The sequence below is a fragment of the Ruditapes philippinarum genome, unplaced genomic scaffold (genome assembly GCF_026571515.1).
Source record: "Ruditapes philippinarum isolate M1 unplaced genomic scaffold, ASM2657151v2 ctg650_1_1_1_1, whole genome shotgun sequence".
Taxonomy (NCBI): Eukaryota; Metazoa; Mollusca; class Bivalvia; order Venerida; family Veneridae; genus Ruditapes; species Ruditapes philippinarum.
In genome coordinates this window covers 413,533-434,326 of record NW_026860878.1, presented here as the reverse complement: position 1 = coordinate 434,326, position 20,794 = coordinate 413,533, and the positions used below count along the sequence as shown (strand labels likewise).

At 30.8% G+C, this 20,794-nt stretch overlaps 1 protein-coding gene across 10 annotated transcripts in view; it reads left to right on the top strand.

Moving 5' to 3' along the window:
* LOC132713689 (high affinity copper uptake protein 1-like) overlaps nucleotides 1-20,794 on the top strand; it is a 45,160-nt gene that overhangs the window by 8,961 nt on the left and 15,405 nt on the right. For 4 of the 10 annotated variants that reach the window (XM_060696352.1, XM_060696359.1, XM_060696351.1 and 1 more), the window contains exons 1-4: nucleotides 2,239-2,373; nucleotides 9,808-9,933; nucleotides 12,319-12,456; nucleotides 15,117-15,183. In XM_060696352.1, coding sequence (XP_060552335.1) covers nucleotides 9,838-9,933; nucleotides 12,319-12,456; nucleotides 15,117-15,183 — 301 coding nt within the window. In that variant the 5' untranslated portion in view covers nucleotides 2,239-2,373; nucleotides 9,808-9,837. Of the gene's footprint in view, nucleotides 1-2,236; nucleotides 2,374-7,440; nucleotides 7,573-9,807; nucleotides 9,934-12,318; nucleotides 12,457-15,116; nucleotides 15,184-20,794 lie in introns of those variants that run through there. The other 6 variants (XM_060696354.1, XM_060696355.1, XM_060696353.1 and 3 more) reach the window with 4 other exon arrangements.

Sequence of the window (20,794 nt, the reverse complement as noted above, 5' to 3'; positions counted from 1 at the left end):
GGATGTTCAGTTTTTTTCCAAAGAAAACAGGATTTATTTTCATGGAATGGTATGAAAGAAAAGGTTTCATGAATGGCCATAACCATAGTGAAATATGATAGTTTTCATTCCACGCTTCATGCAGTATATAAAAAAACAACTTGAATTTTAATATTATGTTCTTTTTTTACCTTACAAAAATCGAAACACTTCCTTGTTGACTGAATTTAGAAGAACTTAGTGATCTGGCAAGACACTTAGAAGTGTTAATATGGAAAATATGTTTCATAACAGTGAAACAAAGAAAATTTTACAATGAATATACCATGTACAGAAAATGAAAATCTGCATTTTATCTCATCAGTCTTTCATTTTTAAAGTACATGTTCATGATAAAGAAATGATACTTTTAATACTTTTTCAAATTTCATGATAATTTCCTTAACAAACAAACACAATTTTCTATATTCATGAAGATGAGTTTGAATATTCATGTTCATCACAGATTGTAATTCTTATGTATTTGAATTTCTTTTATTTAAACCTATAGAATACCAGTAGTAACTTACATAATTATTGTCATTATTGTATAATATAGAGCCAGGACAAGATGACCAGACCCTATAATTATGTTTGTCTGCTCTGTACATAAATTAAGTTGTCTGTTGAGCTCTTTTGATACTGAAACCCTGTGAATTTATAATGGACTGTTCCAAACTGAAAACAGGATGAGTCCATTATACAAATTTAGCAGAATCAGGGTTGATGATATTAGATAGTATAGTGATATATGATGAAGGTCCTATCTGAGTGATGTCAAGGTCAGGTGTATTAATGATTCAAAAACAATATTCAAGTAGGCTATTTTATATAATTTTTTTTGTCACATGATCCAGTACCACTTATTCATTAAGGCCTTAACCATGCTTAATACCTGAAATAGACTTGTTCATTTTTCAATCTGTAAGAAACCTGCCATTCATCACTTTAAGGGAAATTTTCAAAATTTTGTACAAACTGAATAGCAAACAGTGCAGACCATGATCAGACGGTACAGTTGTGCATGCACTGGTAGCGTGGGTAGGTTTTGTAGCTGCCAGCTGTATAATGATATAATAATTTTAATTTCAATTTATTTATTCCACTCAGATCATGGAAACATGACAGTAAATTATACTTCAACATAAAACATATACTTGTAAACTTGCCTGTAAACATGGCAATTATTAAGGCTTTGATATCTGACCAAAACAAAGTAGCTTACACATAATATCATGACTGTTAAATTGTTTACTGACATGAACTCTGAATGTTTGGACTTCCTCATTATACTGGTAATACAATATTGTTATGTTATTCATTTATTTACATTAAAGCTCTAGTACATTTAGTCATTGTTATTTTGTACTTATTTACACAACTGTCCTATATATTTTTCCCTATCTATGTGGAAGCCGTCTGATTTACGTCTGGTTTGATCAGTTTTTTCAACTTAATACTCTTTTAAGGACTGGTCCATTTATGAAATAAACTCATAAGTATTTTTTAATCTGCTGAAATTAAATATAAATAGCTTATGGCACAAATTTATATCCTGGCCAGCCTTATACTTCAGTGCAGTCTGACCAGGCTCTTTACAATGGCATGGTTGCTGAAATTTTTTATCTTGATATATTGAAATCTGTTTAATTTTGAATGGATTTTTCAAAATTCAAAGCTCAACAAATGTAAATTCATTATTCAGCAGCTTAAAGCATTTCAGTATCTAAATACTTAAGTTCACCTACCAACAAATGTGTGGGCTCAGGCCTGACTACTATGATAAAGGAATGTGTTATTATAGATTCTACCAATAAAATCATTTGTCCTTGAGTTAAATACATGCCTGGTCTCTTCGATTAGTAAGTTTGTCTTTTGATTTTAATCAGTAGTTTGTCTTTTGTTGGTAATAAGGTTGCTTTTCCTGAAAATTTCTAGTCATCCCTTATGAAACATTATTCTCACCACAAGATTCTTTTGCAGATTTAAAATTTAAGGGTAAAATTTCATTTGGACACTGGTCAATATTACCTGCTATGCATAGAACATTATAAATGTGTACTTAAATTAATATGATTAGGAATAAAATTAAAATGATAATATGTCTACTTTAAACTTTCATTTCAAACTTTTAATTACATGTATTTTCCTCCTTAGGTTTACATCAAGTAAACAACATAAGCATCATTTTATAATAATTATAATTTTATATTTTCAGAACAAGAATTGAACCACAAGAGCATTAGAATAGTAAGATAGATCTTCACATTATTACAACTAGAGTTAACCATGGATATGACAATGAATACATCATCTATGATGCCTGGCCATCATCATCATCACAATGTGGTACCGGTAAGGCAAAATAATTCATATTATCTTTTTTTTCATCTATATTTCAAAAGGTTTTTAGCTCAATCTCAGATCAGCATTTTCAATCTGTTGCACTTCGCTACCTAGAGAAGGGTAGTGGAGCGACAGTTAGGATATGATTTTAATGAGTTTGTTTTTAGCTCATTTTAAAGCCAATAATTGAATACTGTTAAGTGTATTTTATCCAACTGTTTACACATAAATTCTAAATCAAAACAGGTGAATAAAACAAAAGTTCCATAGTTCCAATACTAATAGTACTGATAAATTTGTGAGCTGTTTTAATCAACAGAAAAAGACAATTCTTTCATACTTTTGTCACTATTGTAGGAGAACAACCATTATGTAAATGCTATTATTTTAAGCAAATGCTACAAAATTTTACAATCGCAAGGTACATTGCATGAATCATAAACTTTTTTAAATTGGGAACTCTTTGGGACTTAAAAGTTGCATACAAATGTAAGCCTAAAAATTTAATATTCATAGTGTTATTTCAGTGTCCTTAATAAATATAACCAACTGCAGCTCATAGCAGCCGTACCTTTAAGCTGATACGATTTCTTCAATTTAAGATCATGTTTTCCATATTGAGTGATATTTTTATGAGCTCTGGACATATTTTCATATATTAAGTGGTGTTTTCTTTCCATTTCATATAGTACTTTTAAAGTACCATGCTATGATACAGACATTTGTAATTAAAATATATATATATCTTGATAACAAATGTACGTTTTATGCGTGATGATGAAATAACTATGAACTAAATGCTCAACAACAGAAGTAACCTTTGCACTTTAAACATATTATGAATACCACCCTCTGAAATACAGTACATTCATCGCAACAATGTCGTAAACTGTTGTAATATTTTACGTTGATGTGACGGCATCTTCCATCGAATCGACGAAATGCATGTCATTCTTTATCCGCATTATTTTTTCACTGGAGTGTTGTTAACGGTCATAAACGTCATTGACGTTGATGTCTTAAAATGCTTACATTAACGCAATTAATTGTGTCATTTCACTTTTTGTTCGATGTTCGTATATATCATGTTTGTTGGTGTTTTAGGAATCATAGTAAAAGCCTAAACTGTCAACATTATATTTTAACCCAGTTATTTTTAAAAGTAGGTCAGAATCAGCGTTAAATAGAATTGCGTAACTGAACAAATTAATTATTAATTACAGCCTTACTTAAAGAAATGAAAAGCAACAAATGTTTATAAACAGTTTTGTAAAAGTTTACTTTATTTGAGATAAGATTTAAATTAACTTACAGATTTGAATAAATATTTATGCTGAAAGATTTTTTTCTATGATCAACGTCATTCAAAGTTTTAAGAATTAACAGGGATTTTTTTTGGCTTATTTTATAGCCGTTATTGGGTCATATTCCCAATTGAAAATAGTATATTATTTTCCCAATCCACAGGAAAAAATTCCCAATTGCAAGTTACAAAATAAAAATATTGAATAAAAATTCTAAAATCTTTTAAAATCTGAGGGCTCCTTCACTGTAATAGTGCTTAAAATGTTTGAAGATGCCATCCTAGACAGTTATTGTTTGCATCAGTTTAATCATTGTAAAATTTCAGTCATGCATTTCTTCCCAATTCTTAACAAAACACCGCTAAAATTCCCAATTCCATGGGTATGGGTCATTATCCCAAAATCCTTAAAAAAATGCCGAGAATATGTCTGAGCTTAGCAGAATGAGAGCGCTTGTCATTTTTACTATCTGCATAAAATAATAATTAAGTATTTTGTATGGAAGTGAAAATACTATTTTGTTTACATTTTGTTACTTTTTAAAATTTATTAATCAGCAATACTGTTTTTCGGTAATAAGCATCTAACATACTCTTATTATTATTTAATGATTATTTAAATATTATAAAACTTAAGTTTGATTTTTCGTAAGATCAAGGTAACATTATTATTCGTTTCTGAGTGATAATAATGTGCCTTTAAAGAATACTTTGATCATGGATGTGTTGTGATAAAATCCCATCTTAATATTTCAATGTAATACCTCTAGTTATTTATTTTCAATCATCAAATGTATGGAAATCTTCACTTCAAGATACAAACTGTATGTTTGATTAGTGGCAAGGTGAAATAATGTCATTCATGCATGCATTGAAATATGCATGATTGTAATGTTAGATTTAAGATGTCAGTTAAACACACAGTGATTATAAAAACTTCCTTATTTGAATACTTTAGATCATTGGGCGAAATAGTTTTTTAAAACCTTATTTTCTGTATGAATATATAATTTAACCCATTGCTTCATGAGCATTTTGTGAAAAATGGCTGTTTTCATTGAAAAGTCTCCCGTTACAAGTTCAAATTGCTATAATACTATAAAAACTGCTTCAACACTAACCAAACTTGGCACAAGTGTTGACTGGACCATTGCCCTTGCAACAACATGCTCAGGCTTAAATTTTCTGTTACCATGGCAACGAGGGGACATCTCAAAATTGCCAAAAATCACTATTTTGCGTTGATTTTTTCCATCAAAATTGATTTCAAAGTGCTGCAACTTCTCAATGGATTGAGATAGAGTCAAATGCTTTTCAGCGTTGGTTACACGTTACCTTATGATCAATCTGGGGTCATTTACAGCCTCTAGCAAGTCCAAAATTTTCTTGGCGATGAGGGGAACTCCGCCCCCCTTCAAACCCCCCCCAAACAGAAGGGGGCACATCCCCCTTCTGGCAACCCCCTGATGTATCTTTTGGTTGGGGGGCCGCGCCGAAAAAGAGGTCACTTTTTTTAACAACATTTCTCAAACAAAAACAAGTGTTTGGGGCCTAAATAAGGCATTTTTTTATCATTTGAGACAACAAAAGGGGGGGGGGGGTGAAAAAGGCGTTAAAAGGCGTGTATATGAAGTAATGGGTTAAACAGGGTAGGTTATACAGTACTATTGCAAAATATTTATATCATTGGTTTTAACTTTACATTATGAGGAATTTAGTTGTGTTTAAACCCTTACCATGCTTAATTATGGACATGCAATCAGACTGATGTGTAGGCTGACCATATGATCCCTGTAATGTATGAGTCATTTTGGAGTTTGACTTAATATTTATTGTAATATATTGCCAGTGCCTTTGAAAGATTTCACTGTTTAGGAGTTTATAATATTGACAGTGAGTTTTGAGAAGATAAACAGCTTATAAATGACTTAAATTATACATAATGTAAGAACATGAAGTTACAGCAGACCTGGAGATGATTTTGATATCTGCTGTATCATTAGGTGCTTAAATGTTAAATTGCTTTGAGTGATAATACATCATGAAACTTCTTATATATAATTTTTAACACTGTTTACCAGTTACACAATGTCACTGTGCCATTATGACCCTGTTATATTTATCTTTTACGTTTGTGACCCATATTTATCTTTTACCTTTGTAACCCATTTAGACAATATCATGCCCTGGGTGCATTTCATGATGATTGCACTTATATGACTTTGACTTTATATATACAAGGGTAAAAAGAAATCCATAGGCACGTTTTACATTTTATCAGTGAATTATAACAATATAAACTTTTAATGAGGTTTCAAACTAGCACATTTTCATTTGACCTTCACTCTGTACGGGTTGTCATACTAAAAGATAGCTTGAAATGTATTCTCGTTTAAAATAAAATAAATAAATTCCTTGAAAACTAGGGTGTTTTTTGGGGGCAATTTAGAAAAGAAAAATACATAGGAGGAAAATTTAAAAACTAAAACACAAAAAAAAGAGTACAGTAAAGAAAAAACAGTTACTTAGGTTTTTTTTCATGTTAAGTAAAAAAGATTTAATTAAGTTGTAGTGTTAGATATTTTAGCTGGATAGTCATAATTGTCAAAAAGTTTTGGAATGTGATTTCCAACAAACTGGAGAAAAAAGCAACCCTGCTTTTTTAACTTGATTGTTGGAAGAATTCAGTGGGGATATCCTTAGACTCAACCCAAGTGTCAGTGTACTTTGGTTAAAGTTTCATGTGCACCTTCTTGCACAATATCTTATTTCATATCTTCCACTTAAAATACTTTCTTGTCAATAACACTTGTCTTTGAGATCATAATATTCATTTTCAAAGGCCATTTTACTCTGACATGAATTTTGGATATAATTATAGCCCTTAATTTTAAACTCAAAAATGATCTAAAATCGCAAAATGAACTCGTTTCCAAGGGCAGGTAAAAGGAAGTTGGTGTTCACCTAATTTTTTCTATAAATTTCTTTCAATCATGATTCTCTTAATCATGCAAAGTTTTAAAAAGAATTCTTAGCTAGTTCCAATTTTCCTTTACACTTGAAAAATACATGTAAATGCTCCCCCACATCTTTATTCCACTGTAAGTGATTGCAAGAAGCACCTGCTTCATTATAATAATAATATCATCTCCTGAATAAGCTTTGTCTAATTTACATGTTTATGTTTTCATGTGTATGCATGTGATAGTCAAATTTTTGCATCAATAAATTTTTTGTTACAGAATGGGATAAACATACATGTGACTTTAAATGTTCACGTATGACTTATAGAGGAAATATGTATTAGCTTTGTTGACATGTACTTTCAGTGAGATCCTGTGTTACACAAACTACAGGATCTATTCTGTTAGATTAGAATAGAGAAAACATAAACACTCGTCTGATGTCAGTATAGGTTGTAACTTATCTGGACATATTGCAGAATCCAGGCGGTGTAAGAATCCGTACAACACTTAAACAGAAATACATAACTGATAGTGACTTAATTAAATCTTGTCTGACAAATTTAAATATAGACAGTAAATTTAAGTATGTGACTAGTACGGCAGATATTGAATGAGGCAAACTATAGATAAAACGGTCAAGATTTGTAAGAATTTTCAACAAGGCAATGATGATTTGAACTAGTTTGTGATGTCAATAAAACGTGAATAATCTGAGTGTAAAAGTACTAAATTCACGACAACGTGCGAATATATGCACTTTTGTTTTGAGTTTCATACTTTCAAGTATATTAAAGATTAAGAGTTAATAGTTCAACACTTATACCAGTAATCAGTTTAATGACAATTTTAAAGATAAAAACGTGAAATAGATAACAGGATTTCTGAGTTATACAGTGATATAATAAATCTTGTTTAATACATTGATTATAATTGCACAAGGTAAAATTTGCTAAATTTGTTAGATATTTGAACTATTTAGTATTAATCTATATTACATGATTTTTGTTCTTTTATAATAAGGTATTGAATGCTTTGATTTGAAAACAGGAATTTGAGTTTACGCACTATTTTGTTGGTTTATGATTGGTTTTTTATTTGAAAATTCTTTTTATTTTTATTATAAGTTTTTTGCTGACATAGTGTTAGAAGGATTACAGAAATATTTACAAGGCAAAATTTTTTACAAGTGCGTGTTTAATTTTCATTTACGAGATTTTTTTTTGTTTTCCAAAACATAGTTATACATTTTCAAATCCATTAAATTTTGGCAGTTATTAAACAAGTTTTCAACAAGGCATAGACAAAAAGTCTGGAAATTTTATACAAAAAATGATCAAACTATTTAGATAATAAATATTTTGCATATGCAGAATTTCATTGCAAAAACAACCATCAATAACAAAACAAACTTTCTCATGTCCTTTAATGAGCTCAAAGGTGTGTAATTTATATATCATGTTTTGAATGTTTTTTTGTCATTTTTGTGTTGTTTATGTTTCATGTTTAAGTCATGTATGAAAATTATGTTTTTGTTTGATCATTTTTTTTTTGAATAGTTTAAAAGATAGTCTTCTTTAGACTTGAGGGACCCCCCCAAATTTTCTACTTGTGAAAATTAAAGGAGATTTGGCAAATCAATTTCACAAATTCAACAGGTTAAATTGATGAAGTATTGAGGACTATTCTACATCAGGTTTACATTTATTTGAATAAACAGTAATTTTTTTTTCAGTTTTTATATAGACAATTATTGATACCGGTACTAAATGTCCAGGCACTGTTCATAATTATGTAAAAATTGTTTAGATAATTATGATAAATATGTTTTTGACTGCAAAACTGTTCTCAACTTTTATTAAATGATCTTTTTAAATCTGTTAATATTTTATACCATGGTAGTGTCCAGGATCACTTTTATGTGCCACTTTGTTCGTTTCAATGTTTATTTACATGATGTAACTGTGTATGATACAGGTATATAATAAAGGAAAGTGTAATTTCATGTTGTTACCTTATGTAATTATTAAAGACGTGTGGTAGATTCATTTAAAACAAAAGATGTAATACATATTGTGACACAGGGGTCATATTACATTGAAAGCAATGTAATTAAGTACAAAATTAATGTAACATCTCACACTAACTCTCATTTTCTATTATAAATATTATACAGGTAAATAATTACCTGTCACCGCCTTATAGAAAATATGATATCAAAAGTTAATTTATTTATATAATTTATTTATCTAACACCTTATATCATGTACTGTACTTAACATAGTTGAATGACTACTGTAAGTTTATATACATTGTATTAATTTTATATCTACCATTTGGCATGACCGCCTCCAGGGGTCAGAGTCGATGACTTTCCAGTTTCCTCTCTGGCGTGGGTTTGATCCCCGGGAGATGCTTTGGTAGTTAAGCACAGAGGAGGTAGTCTGGTACTGGTGAAACTCTCCAGGAACAACCCTCCTATATGACTGAAATACTGTTGGGAAAAGGTGTAAAATGAAACAAACAAACATTTAACAAAACCATGTGGCATATTTTGTATCTACATTGAAATGCTACTTGGCAAATACCCGGTAATAACTATAAAATTATTTTAACATCATTGTCTGTACAAAACAAAGAGCACCTAGCTTAGTGGACCTTATAATATTTGACTAAATATATTCTACATCATTGTAACAAATTGTTTAGAACAGTGATCTTATTTATTCTGTACCTAAGTCATTATCTTAAGTTTGTAACCAATTATACAGTCATCCTTACTGAAATATTGAATCATCAAGGTTAATTAAAAGGTATTTTTTACAATGTCTATAGAGTATTCTAACAACTCTGATTTAACTGGCTAATATTCACTTTGTGTGCGTCTTGAACCAGGATTTGTTAGTTTTGCATTGGACTATTTAACTGTACAAATACTGTAGTAAAAAAAACAACAGAAACACAAAGAAACGAACATTACACTAGGATAGCTATGTATCAGAACAGAAAACATGCGATTGCATGGTCAAATAAAATGCTTTAAGAATATTTATTATAAAAGTGAGGTAATATTTTGTGTAAGAATATTTTAAATTCCCAAATTTTTGGACAATTGATAAACATACATTCAATGCATTGAAGCATATAATAGTATTATGATAAGTTCTTCATTTACAGATTTTGGAGAGGCAAAGATGAAGTATTGTGATGATATATCCACGACAGTTGAAGCGTGTCTATTTGGCACTGATAGCTGTTGTCATCGTTTTTGCTTTCTTGTTAATCAACTTTATGGCGTTTCAGGTGTGTACCCCGATTGGGATGTGTTTAGTTCCTGTAGATGTGAAACAAGCATGATCTTCAGATTGTTTGTTGTCTGATAAACTTTATTTCATGTTAGAAATATGCAGTGATATAAAGTAATTGATATTTTTTTTATCTTCTATTCTTTCAACATTTAACAAAGGAAAACAAATACATTTTGAACACCAAAACAACCTTTGTTTATCAGACAGTGAACCAAATTAGAAGATCAGATCTGGTGGATTTATTAACTACTTTTATTTCAAGAAATTTGAGCCGCGTCACGACAAAACCAACATAATGGGTTTGCAACCAGCATGGATCCAGACCAGCCTGGGCATCCGCACAGTCTGATCAGGATCCATGCTGTTCGCTATCAGTTTCTTTACTTGTTATAGGGTCTGTAAGCGAACAGCATGGATCCTGATCAGACTGGGCGGATGCGCAGGCTGGTCTGGATCCATGCTGGTCGCAAACGCACTATGTTGGTTTTGTCGTGACGCAGCTCATATGTTGAACCAATTTCATTCTTGTACCTGATTTAGTTACTACATTTACATTTTTCTCTGTTTCAGTGTTCCTTTGGTGTTTAAACCTTTACCTAGCTGGCGTCAAATTAATTTACCAGTGCAAACAATGCAGACCAAGATCAGCACTTACATCTGTGTTGTCTGGTCATGGTCTGTACTGTTTACAGTCAGTACTTATTTTGAAATTTTGTTAAAATGAGATAAAATTTATGGTTTTGTTCAGATTGACAAAAGATTGACAAGTCCATTTAAGATATTTAGATTGTTTAAACTAGATACTATGTACAGTAAACTCCACTTATAACAATATTGCTTATAACAGTGCTGTTGCCTTGGTCCTGACTCTTGATTTCATGCAAATTGGTTGCCTGTCGAATATATATTTAAAGACATAAATTAGACCATCCCCTGAATATTCAATGTTATAAACTGAGTTTACTGTATCAGCTTTCTTTAAGCTTTGGTTGAACTGCCACAGGTTATGTTAACTATAGTCTGTTTCAACTTGACCTCTTTTTTTTATTGTTCGGGTCAACAGTTTGACCTTTTTTTGAAGGTCACAAACATTGCATGATACAGAGATTGAAAATTCCACTTGTCCCCTCATAATAACAAATAGAATTTAAGAGAACTTGTTGCAGGACAAATAGAAAAATATTGCTGCTCGTCCTGCAGGACGAGTGACTCTGAAAATATTTTTACTGTTTATTGTACAATAACACATTTTTATGGTATTTTATTTTATTTAATAATGTTCTGTAGTATTAATTTACTTCCTATCCCTTATTTAAGTAATATTATATCCTTTTAATAATAATCTAAAATGTGATCAGGTCATATTGTTACAGACTATAGTCCTTGTACCGGTACTTATTTCCCTGGTACATGTATTTTATTTTGGCTTATTTTACCACGTAGAAAAAAATCTGTATTTAATATAGAATGGTACGGTTTTAGTTTTTTTTTAGGTTGATACATTATACATTTGCATAATAGATTTTTTATTTTTAGGTTGCTACATTTTATACTTTAGATTATATAGAAATAGAACACCAAAAATAGTTATTTCCAATTAATTTGATATACTGTATATGTATTATCAGTAATTTTATATTAATGATAATTATATTCATTATGGGACATTGACTTTAAACAACTTAGTTGCCCCTCATTGCTGTGGGTTTAAATCTCGACCGGTACTTTGGATTTTTTTCATGTTAGGAAGCTATCTAGCTAGCTTACAGAATGTTGGTGGTTCTACACTGTTACCTGGTCATGCCAGAGATAGTGCACAAAAGGACATCTGGGGTCTTCCTCCACCAGTAAAGCTGGAAAGTAGCCATTATTATGACCTATACGGTGTTGGTGCAAAGTAAAACAAATTAAAATTTTTAATTTTTTCAAGTAACTCAACTGAAAAAAAAACACCCAAAGACGCTTACCACATTATGAAGAAGGGGCTCACTGTACGGAAATCACTTTGTTGCATTGGTTGATCAGTTGATCAGTTCATCTACATTATGTCCGCTCTATAAAATCTGTATTTGTTGAAAGAATTTCTTCAAACTTTTCTGAAATTTTAACCTTAACAAGGCATTGTTAAGAACCAATGTTAATTACCACAGCCAGGTCAGAGTTACCAAACCAAACAGGCAAACAAATAAAACAGCAACCAAAATTATTTTTTCCGAAATGATGCTGCTCTGGAAATGTTGTAATATTTTCAATAATCTTTCATACAGCATTATTTATATTGTAATTACTTTTTTTCCTAGTACACAAATTTAAAATATTTCCGATAACAATATCTAAATCTGTACTCAAAACTTTAACATAATAATTTTTCTATTTATAGAATACATCAACTACTACAATGAACCATATGGATATGGACCATGGAGATATGGGATCTGGGAATCCTTCAGGTCACTTACACTCGGGGTTGGAAATGGATATGAATGAAACAGATCGTACATGTGCTGGTCACATGTTGGTATGTACATGTATATAGTTAAACTTTTTAACCATGTGCTGGTCACATGTTGGTACGTATATAGCTAAACTCAGGGCTACAGATAACATTTTGTATATATTGGGTAATTACCCCTTATTTTGTGATCTATTGGGTTTTTTCTATTTTCTTTGAGTTATTTCTGTATTTTTTACCCTACCCCCTCTAACCAATTTGGGTTATAAAGTACAAGTTCATGCATTTTACCCAAAATTTTTGACCTTCATTGTAGTCATTTGTACGGTAATAAAAAAGCTACTTACTACTTTGCTTTATGGTTTATTCGCCTAGGAGATTTCCAAGTTGCCTTATATAATTTAAAGGTTAAAACAGTCTGAAACAGTATGATCTGCCTGATGTACGCGTTAAGTAATAATTTTCGTCATTACGCACCAGTTCAAATGTAGTTTGTATAAATAAGAATTCATTTACTTTTTCTTACCCTTAGTTATTATTTCTATTGGGTTTTTAGACATTTTAATTGGGTAATAACGCAAATACGCATGTTATCTGCAGCCCTGTAAACTGTTTAACCATGTGCTGGTCACATGTTGGTACGTATATAGTTAAATTGTTTAACCATGTGCTAGTCATATGTTGATATGTATAAAGTTAAACTTTTTAACCATGTGCTGGTCACATGTTGGTCTGTATATAGTTAAATTGTTTAACCATGTGCTGGTCACATGCTGGTATGTATATAGTTAAACTTTTTAACCATGTGCTGGTCACATGCTGTTATGTATATAGTTAAACTTTTTAACCATGTGCTGGTCACATGTTGATACATATATAAATAAACTTTTTAACTGTTTAACCATTTGCTGGTCACATAATGATACGTATATAGTTAAATTGTTTAACCATTTGCTGCTCACATGTTGGTATGTATATAGTTATACTGTTTAACCATGTGCTGGTCACATGTTGGTACGTATATAGTTAAATTGTTTCACCATGTGCAGGTCACATGTTGGTACGTATATAGATAAATTGTTTTACTATGTTCTGGTCACATGTTGGTACGTATATAGTTAAATTGTTTAACCATGTGCTGGTCACATGTTGATATGTATATATTTATACTGTTTAACCATGTGCTGGTCACATGTTGGTATGTATATAGTTAAACTTTTTAACCATGTGCTTGTCACATGTTGATATGTATATATTTATACTGTTTAACCATGTGCTGGTCACATGTTGGTATGTATATAGTTAAACTTTTTAACCATGTGCTGGTCACATGTTGATATGTATATATTTATACTGTTAAACCATGTGCTGGTCACATGTTGGTATGAATATAGTTAAACTTTTTAACCATGTGCTGGTCACATGTTGGTATGTATATAGTTAAACTTTTTAACCATGTGCTGGTCACATGTTGATATGTATATAGTTAAACTTTTAACCATGTGCTGGTCACATGTTATTATGTATATATTTATACTGTTTAACCATGTGCTGGTCACATGTTGATATGTATATAGTTAAATTGTTTAACCATGTGCAGGTCACATGTTGGTACGTATATAGTTCAACTGTTTAACCATGTGCTGGTAACATGTTGATATATATATATAATACAAATGTATAGTTAAATTGTTTAACCATGTGCTAGACACATGTTGGTATGTATATACTTAAACTGTTTAACCATGTGCTGGTCACATGTTGGTATGTATATAGTTAAACTGTTTAACCATGTGCTGGTCACATGTTGGTACATATATGATTAAACTGTTTAACCATGTGCTAGTCACATGTTGGTACGTATATAGTTAAACTGTTTAACCATGTGCTAGTCACATGTTGGTACGTATATAGTTAAACTGTTTAACCATGTGCTGGTCACATGTTGGTATGTTAATAATATAGTTGATATATTTAACCTTTATCCATCTGGGTCCTAAAGTGACTAAAGCCTTTACCCAGACCAGCTTGCAGTGCCATGTATTCTGACCAGGCTCGCTCAATATTTATATTCAATGTATAAATCTTTTAACTTTGAAATGGACTGTTCAAAATTCAAAGATTGGCAAATCTGTTGCAGTTATTCACGAGGTATTCATTCCGTATAATGTATTATTATATCCTGTTAAATCTGTATGATATAGTATTTAGTACTCAGAACTTTAGGTTCCTTGATTTTCCAATAGCCTTATATTAGGTATTATTGAAATACAGCTGTTGGACAGATATCTTTCGCCATTCAGAAACCACTAACACATCATGAGGACACATGGACTGTCAAATGTGAAATAAAATTAACATAAAAGATTTCAGTATCATTATGTTAAAATTGAGCAACTTTTAGTCAGACTGTATTCTGTAAGGTCAGTCATTATCACTTGTTATCAATTGATATCGGGCATTAAGTCTAATGGTCAGATGTCTCTCACTTGTGGTGATATTGGTAATAGTGTTGAGTGGTCTAGGAAAGCAGGCTGAATGTATTGTTAAAATAGTATAACCAAAAATGAGTTAATTAAAATCAGCAGGAAAACAATTTAACAAAAAGTACTTCTAATTTAAAGATTTTTAAAAGACATTATTTCATATAGGGAGTTGCATAATTATCAAAGTAGGCCATTGATGTATTTGTATGAAATAACTTTCTATCTTTTTTCTGATTTCAGATGTTTTTCCACACAGGGAAATGTGAATTTATTTTATTTGAGACACTGAGGACAAAGGATGTTGGAGGTTTGTATCTATATACTGAATGTTTGCATTTCTATTCTTTTATGATTCATATTAATACTTGTATAATCTAACCCAAGTGTAGCTTTATACAGTTCTATAGAAACAATATTGCACAGTCAAGCTTAGCAATAAGCAAATAATTAAACTGATTCACACTGCTGTCAACAAAAGTGAAATATCTCTGTTCCATCTTACATTTTATCAGCATGTATGCAGAACCATATTTCTCCAAAGGTTAGCCAAAATCATCTTTCTGGTTTTGGCGCCATATTACCTAAATTGTGTTGGTACCAAACAAAAAAAAACCGAACGTTAAGTGGGAGTTGACATTGAGCCTCACTAAATTCATAACTGGGGGAGGGGCTAATAAGAAGGAAGTTGCTTGTATTTAATTAAATATGGTATGTGATAAAATCTGGAAAAATTGAATTTCTTAGACTTCTTCAGAACAATGATATTACAACCCCTTAAAAGATTTAATGCAATGTCTTTTCTTCATTTTACAAATTCAGTTCTTGAATAACACTTGTTTGGCTTCCTCTATATACTTATAGTATTATTTTATATAATTATATATACTTTAAAGTGATTTTGTAAGTTTTTCAGCATTAGTTATCAGTTAACTTGACAAAAAATAAATGTTTACTCCATGGATTTTGTGACATTATAATAGCTTGTGTCATGATATAAAGCAATAACCTGTGTCACACTGAATTTGTTAAATGGACTTTCCCTATATTGAAATTAGAACTATCCATTATTATTTTAAGGGGTTTTTGATATAAAAAATGCTGAGATTTGGTAGTCTAGAGCCTAAAGTCTAGTCAGGCTACACAAAATGTTGTGTATATTGGGCTTAGTTACAAATATATTCACAAGATGATAAAGTAGATTAATACAGTTTGATAATAGAAAAAAAAAACAACAACAAAAAAACCCCAACAAATTGCTGGAAGCAGTGTGTCATTAGACGTCACTCAAGTGTAGACAATGATTTTAGATAAACATCTGGTGAAAATAGTGTTGAGTCTGACTAGAGGGGGGACTTTTATCTTTAATTTCAGTGTCTAAATTTTATTTGAAAGTCACATTCCTTAGCTTATGTACTTCTAGTATACCTTAAATATCTATAATCACTATATCTGCAGTACGCAATATGATTATTGAAAGTTTAAGCTTTGAGTTCCATGGCCAAGAAGTTATGGTTGGTGAATTCAAACCACTTGCTCTTTACAGCTTTGGGTTCAAATCCTGACAGGGACTTTGGATTCTTTCATGTGAGGAAGCTATCAAGCAAGCTTAGGGAACGTCGGTGGTTCTACTCAAGTTCCGGTTTATGCCTGAAATAGTGCAATTGCAGCAAAACAAAGGGCTTCAACTCTGCTTAAACTAAACTGGAGTTACATGTATGCAGGACATGTACAACTATGATTGGATTGTAATTTTAGTGCAAGTGCAATGACAGACTCAAGCCTGCATATAGCAATATAGTTATACAGTACATAATATTTATAGTACATATAGTAATAAAAACACAGCTATAATGTTTATTTCGAATGATAAAAACCCTACAAACAATAACACTTTTATGTAAGTATGTTTGAAATGCTAATGTACATTGTGTATATACAAATTTTAAGTTGATGCAAACCCCAACCAAAAAACAGAAGTCAGCCATATCCTTTTGACTCATTGAATATTTCTGTTTTCTGTATTTTTAACTGATTTCTATATGCTACTTATGCTAGGGTAGACTGCATATCCATACATTTTAAACAATACTTTTTACTGATGATAGCTTGTCTTTAGAATAAAATGAAAATTTGTTCCATCGTTAAAACAGGGCAACTCCAATGCAAAAAATTTGGTTGAGGTATGGAAATTATCAGTTCTTGCGTGAGTGCATACATGATAAATATATGATAAAATAAAAAAAACAAAAACAACATGAACTCTGTCATTATAAGTCAAGTAAGAAGATATCACTGAAAATGGCACCTTAGGCTGTCCCTTAACAACAACATATATAGATTACCATGCATATCTGATATTTTATTAATACATGTACATTAATTTATATCGTGGTTGTTATCTAAAGTTGCATATTTCATCATACATCATTTCCGCTATAGTGATAATGATTTTTATCATGTACGTTGCATACATGTACATACAATCTTTTGTTATGATTTCTTGATAGAGATCATTATTGTAATAGTACAGTCATGCTGATGTATGTGCTAATTATCATACATCTTTCAAAGTCCATTCTTTAAAATCCAAATTAACTGTCCAGTATTTACAGTCCAATACTGTAGTCTAATCTTTACAAGCCAATATTTACAGTCCAATCATTACTGTCCAATATTTACCATCCATTCATTACAGTCCAATATTTGCAGTTAAATCGTATCTACAGTCCGGTCTTGACGGTCCAATATTTACAGTCTCATATTGACATTCCAATATTTACAGTCCAATTTTTGAGCCAAAACTACTGTGGTAATAGTTGCACCACAATGTTTTCTTTTATATACATGTATTATCAAAATACATAATTTTTTCATATTGACAAATTTCAACTTTTTCAAGCATGGCTACCTTATAAATATACAGACAGTGTTACCTTTTGATGTTTGATCAAATCTTAAGAATTATATACATGAGCCTTTCAAACATATTTACAAAAAAAGTGTTGCTAATAGTTTGTAGAACGTTTAACATCCAAAATAAACATTATTGGCGTCCGCTCCGAAGCGCGGCGCCTTATGGAATGAAATGAGATTTTGTGAAAGGGCGACAGCAACTTCTCGAGCCTTTTAGTCGGTCATGATAAAAGCCGATCATTCCGATCGGTATGAGGGTGCTTGATTATTATAAAGTCGCGATATGTAATATGTACAATGAATAGCGAACTGGAGAATTTCGCAATGCAAACATTTTCAAATGAAATAACCTTTTCCGTCTCTTCGGTTTTTTTATTTATCATTTTTAGAACACATTGGGTTATTATTAAAATACAATAATGAGTTGATGACCTAAACATTCCGAAAATCTATTTATAGAGGGATGTACTCCTATCGGTAATTTCCGGTCTCTCCCGGTCTTTTTTGACCGGAATTTACTAGTGACCGGCACGTTTATTGCCCGGTCTCTCCCGGTTTTGGAGTAGATGTTTGATGAACAAATATTTTACAGATAAATAAGCTTTTTTTCCAAAATGAATGTTTGTCACTTAGTTTGGTTACAATAATTAATAAACATAGATCAACTCTCAAATTCATTGATTATTATTATACATAAACATACAATTCGAAAAAAAAAAAAACAACAATAGCATGTTTATTTTATCTATATGAGATAAAAACAATAAATATGTACAATAATTGAGAAATAAGGTACATTTTGATGGTATTAATATGACACTATCAACTTTGAAACATTTTATTTAATTTGTTACTTGTGTTAAGTAAAGATGACGAGGAATTATTCAAAGTTACAAATTAGATTTTATGAATTATTCAATCGATTGATAATTTAAAAAATGATAAAGAAAAATACCAATGTACATGTACATGGTTTAAGAATAAACAATTTTATATCTTGAAAGATTAACCATAATTTACTGACTTTTTCCAGTTAAGTTTTGACTTATAATCGTCGGTCAATATGACAATTGAATTCTTAAAATTTATTTTACACTTTTAATAAAAAAGAGTAGTAAACATAAAAAACTCAGTATTGAAATAGCACATAAAACACAAAAAAGAGAGGAAAACAATATTCATAAAATCTGTATTTTTATTATAAAATAGATATTACAATTATTGTGTAATAAACAATTATGCTCAACATGATCAATGTTCATAACCAGTATCATATTTTTACTGAACAGATACCTTAAGAGGGGGTCTTCGCTAATAGCGATAACATAATAAGGGACAATTCAACAAGTGTCGTGTTGATCATGCGTTACACATATGGATTATAAATGATTGTATACATGTATATCCGTTGCTATTAATAATCACGATCATAAAGAAATAACAAGTTATATTCTAATCTCTAGCATGCCAATCAAAGTTCATAATGAACAATGTCTTTCGTCCGTTCATTCTGGTAAAAACCAATTAACCATTGAAAAGTTTATAAGAATATCTTGTCATCATATGTCTACTAGTTCATCTTCACTTTCTGCATTTCTTGCTTGGACGCCCTTTGATGCTTTGCATCAATGCTTTTCTTGTTATAGCTGTATTTGTATGACTTTATTGTACTGTATAACAATCAGTGTATTGCTGTTATGCAGGCTTGATGCTATCATTGCACATCTTCTAAAATTACAATCCTATTATAGTTGTACATGTCCTGCATATACCGGTACATGTAACTCCAGTTCAATTTAAACAGAGTTGTAGCCCTTTGTTTTGCTTCACATGACTTGGGTGTCATTTTAAAAATCTGTAGTAAATTTATTTGAATAAGGAAAAAAATGTTTACAAATACAAAGATATTATAAATGTGAATGTTATAATATTATGGTACCTTTTTTTTTTTTATAAAAAAAACAAAACAACCCATCTTTCTCTTTCTATTAGAAGAGATCCTCATGGATTCTTTGGGTGGAACTATAGCTTCCATGATGCTAAGAATTGATTTTCATTAACATTCACAATAATTTAGCAGCTGCTTGAAATCTATTGATAGCAGCACTGCTTATTGTATAAGTATTTTCTGTGTGGAGTATTGCAACAATAGGAATAAGATTGTCCTGATTGTTCTAATAACAACTAAACATCTGTGTCATATAGAAGTTTTCATTGACCTTTTCAGTGGAGAGTTGTGAAGGGAGGTAATTTTCAGGATAATTGAATTAATGTACTTTCTATGATTTTAAAGCCTTTTCAAAATTCTGAAAAACAATCAGAGAAATGAAAAATGTGTAAGCATAATTGTAAAGATTATTATGAAATTTAGATTATTGAATAGGTCTACAAAATATTTTAGTTGCGGCATGGCAGAGTGGTTAACGTGTCAGACTGTTAATCTATTGATCACAGGCCACATGGGTTCAAACCCTGTTAGGGGCAGGTTGTTGTTTCCTTGAGCAGGAAACTTTACACTCATTGCGCAGTACTGGTTGGTCTCTGGCATGGATTCGAAAGTGTGTCTATAAGCTTCTAACTTCCTAGTTACGTACACAATCAAACTAAAATAAATTCTGTATAAACCAAATATTGATGTGTATTGTTAAAAAATTGTTTATGAGGTGCAATATTTAAAAGTATGCTACAACTTTACAAAAGCCAAAATTATGTTACAGGTAATTTAAGATGGACATTTTAACACTTTTTATGCAATATGAATCTTACAAAATTTTGTTATACTTCTTTAAAATTTGAAATTTGTATGAAAAAAATTCCAGAATTTTTTTCAGACAACCCATGTAAAACTGAGATGTTTGGTTTAAAAGTGTCTGCTGTAAGAGACAAAAAATATAATTATCAGGCAGTGCTCCTCCTAGTAAGATGTAAGTCCTATGTTCTGAGATGAGATCGAAAGGTCCTTTTAACATAAGTGAGTCACTGCAAGTCCCTCCAATACTTCTTCT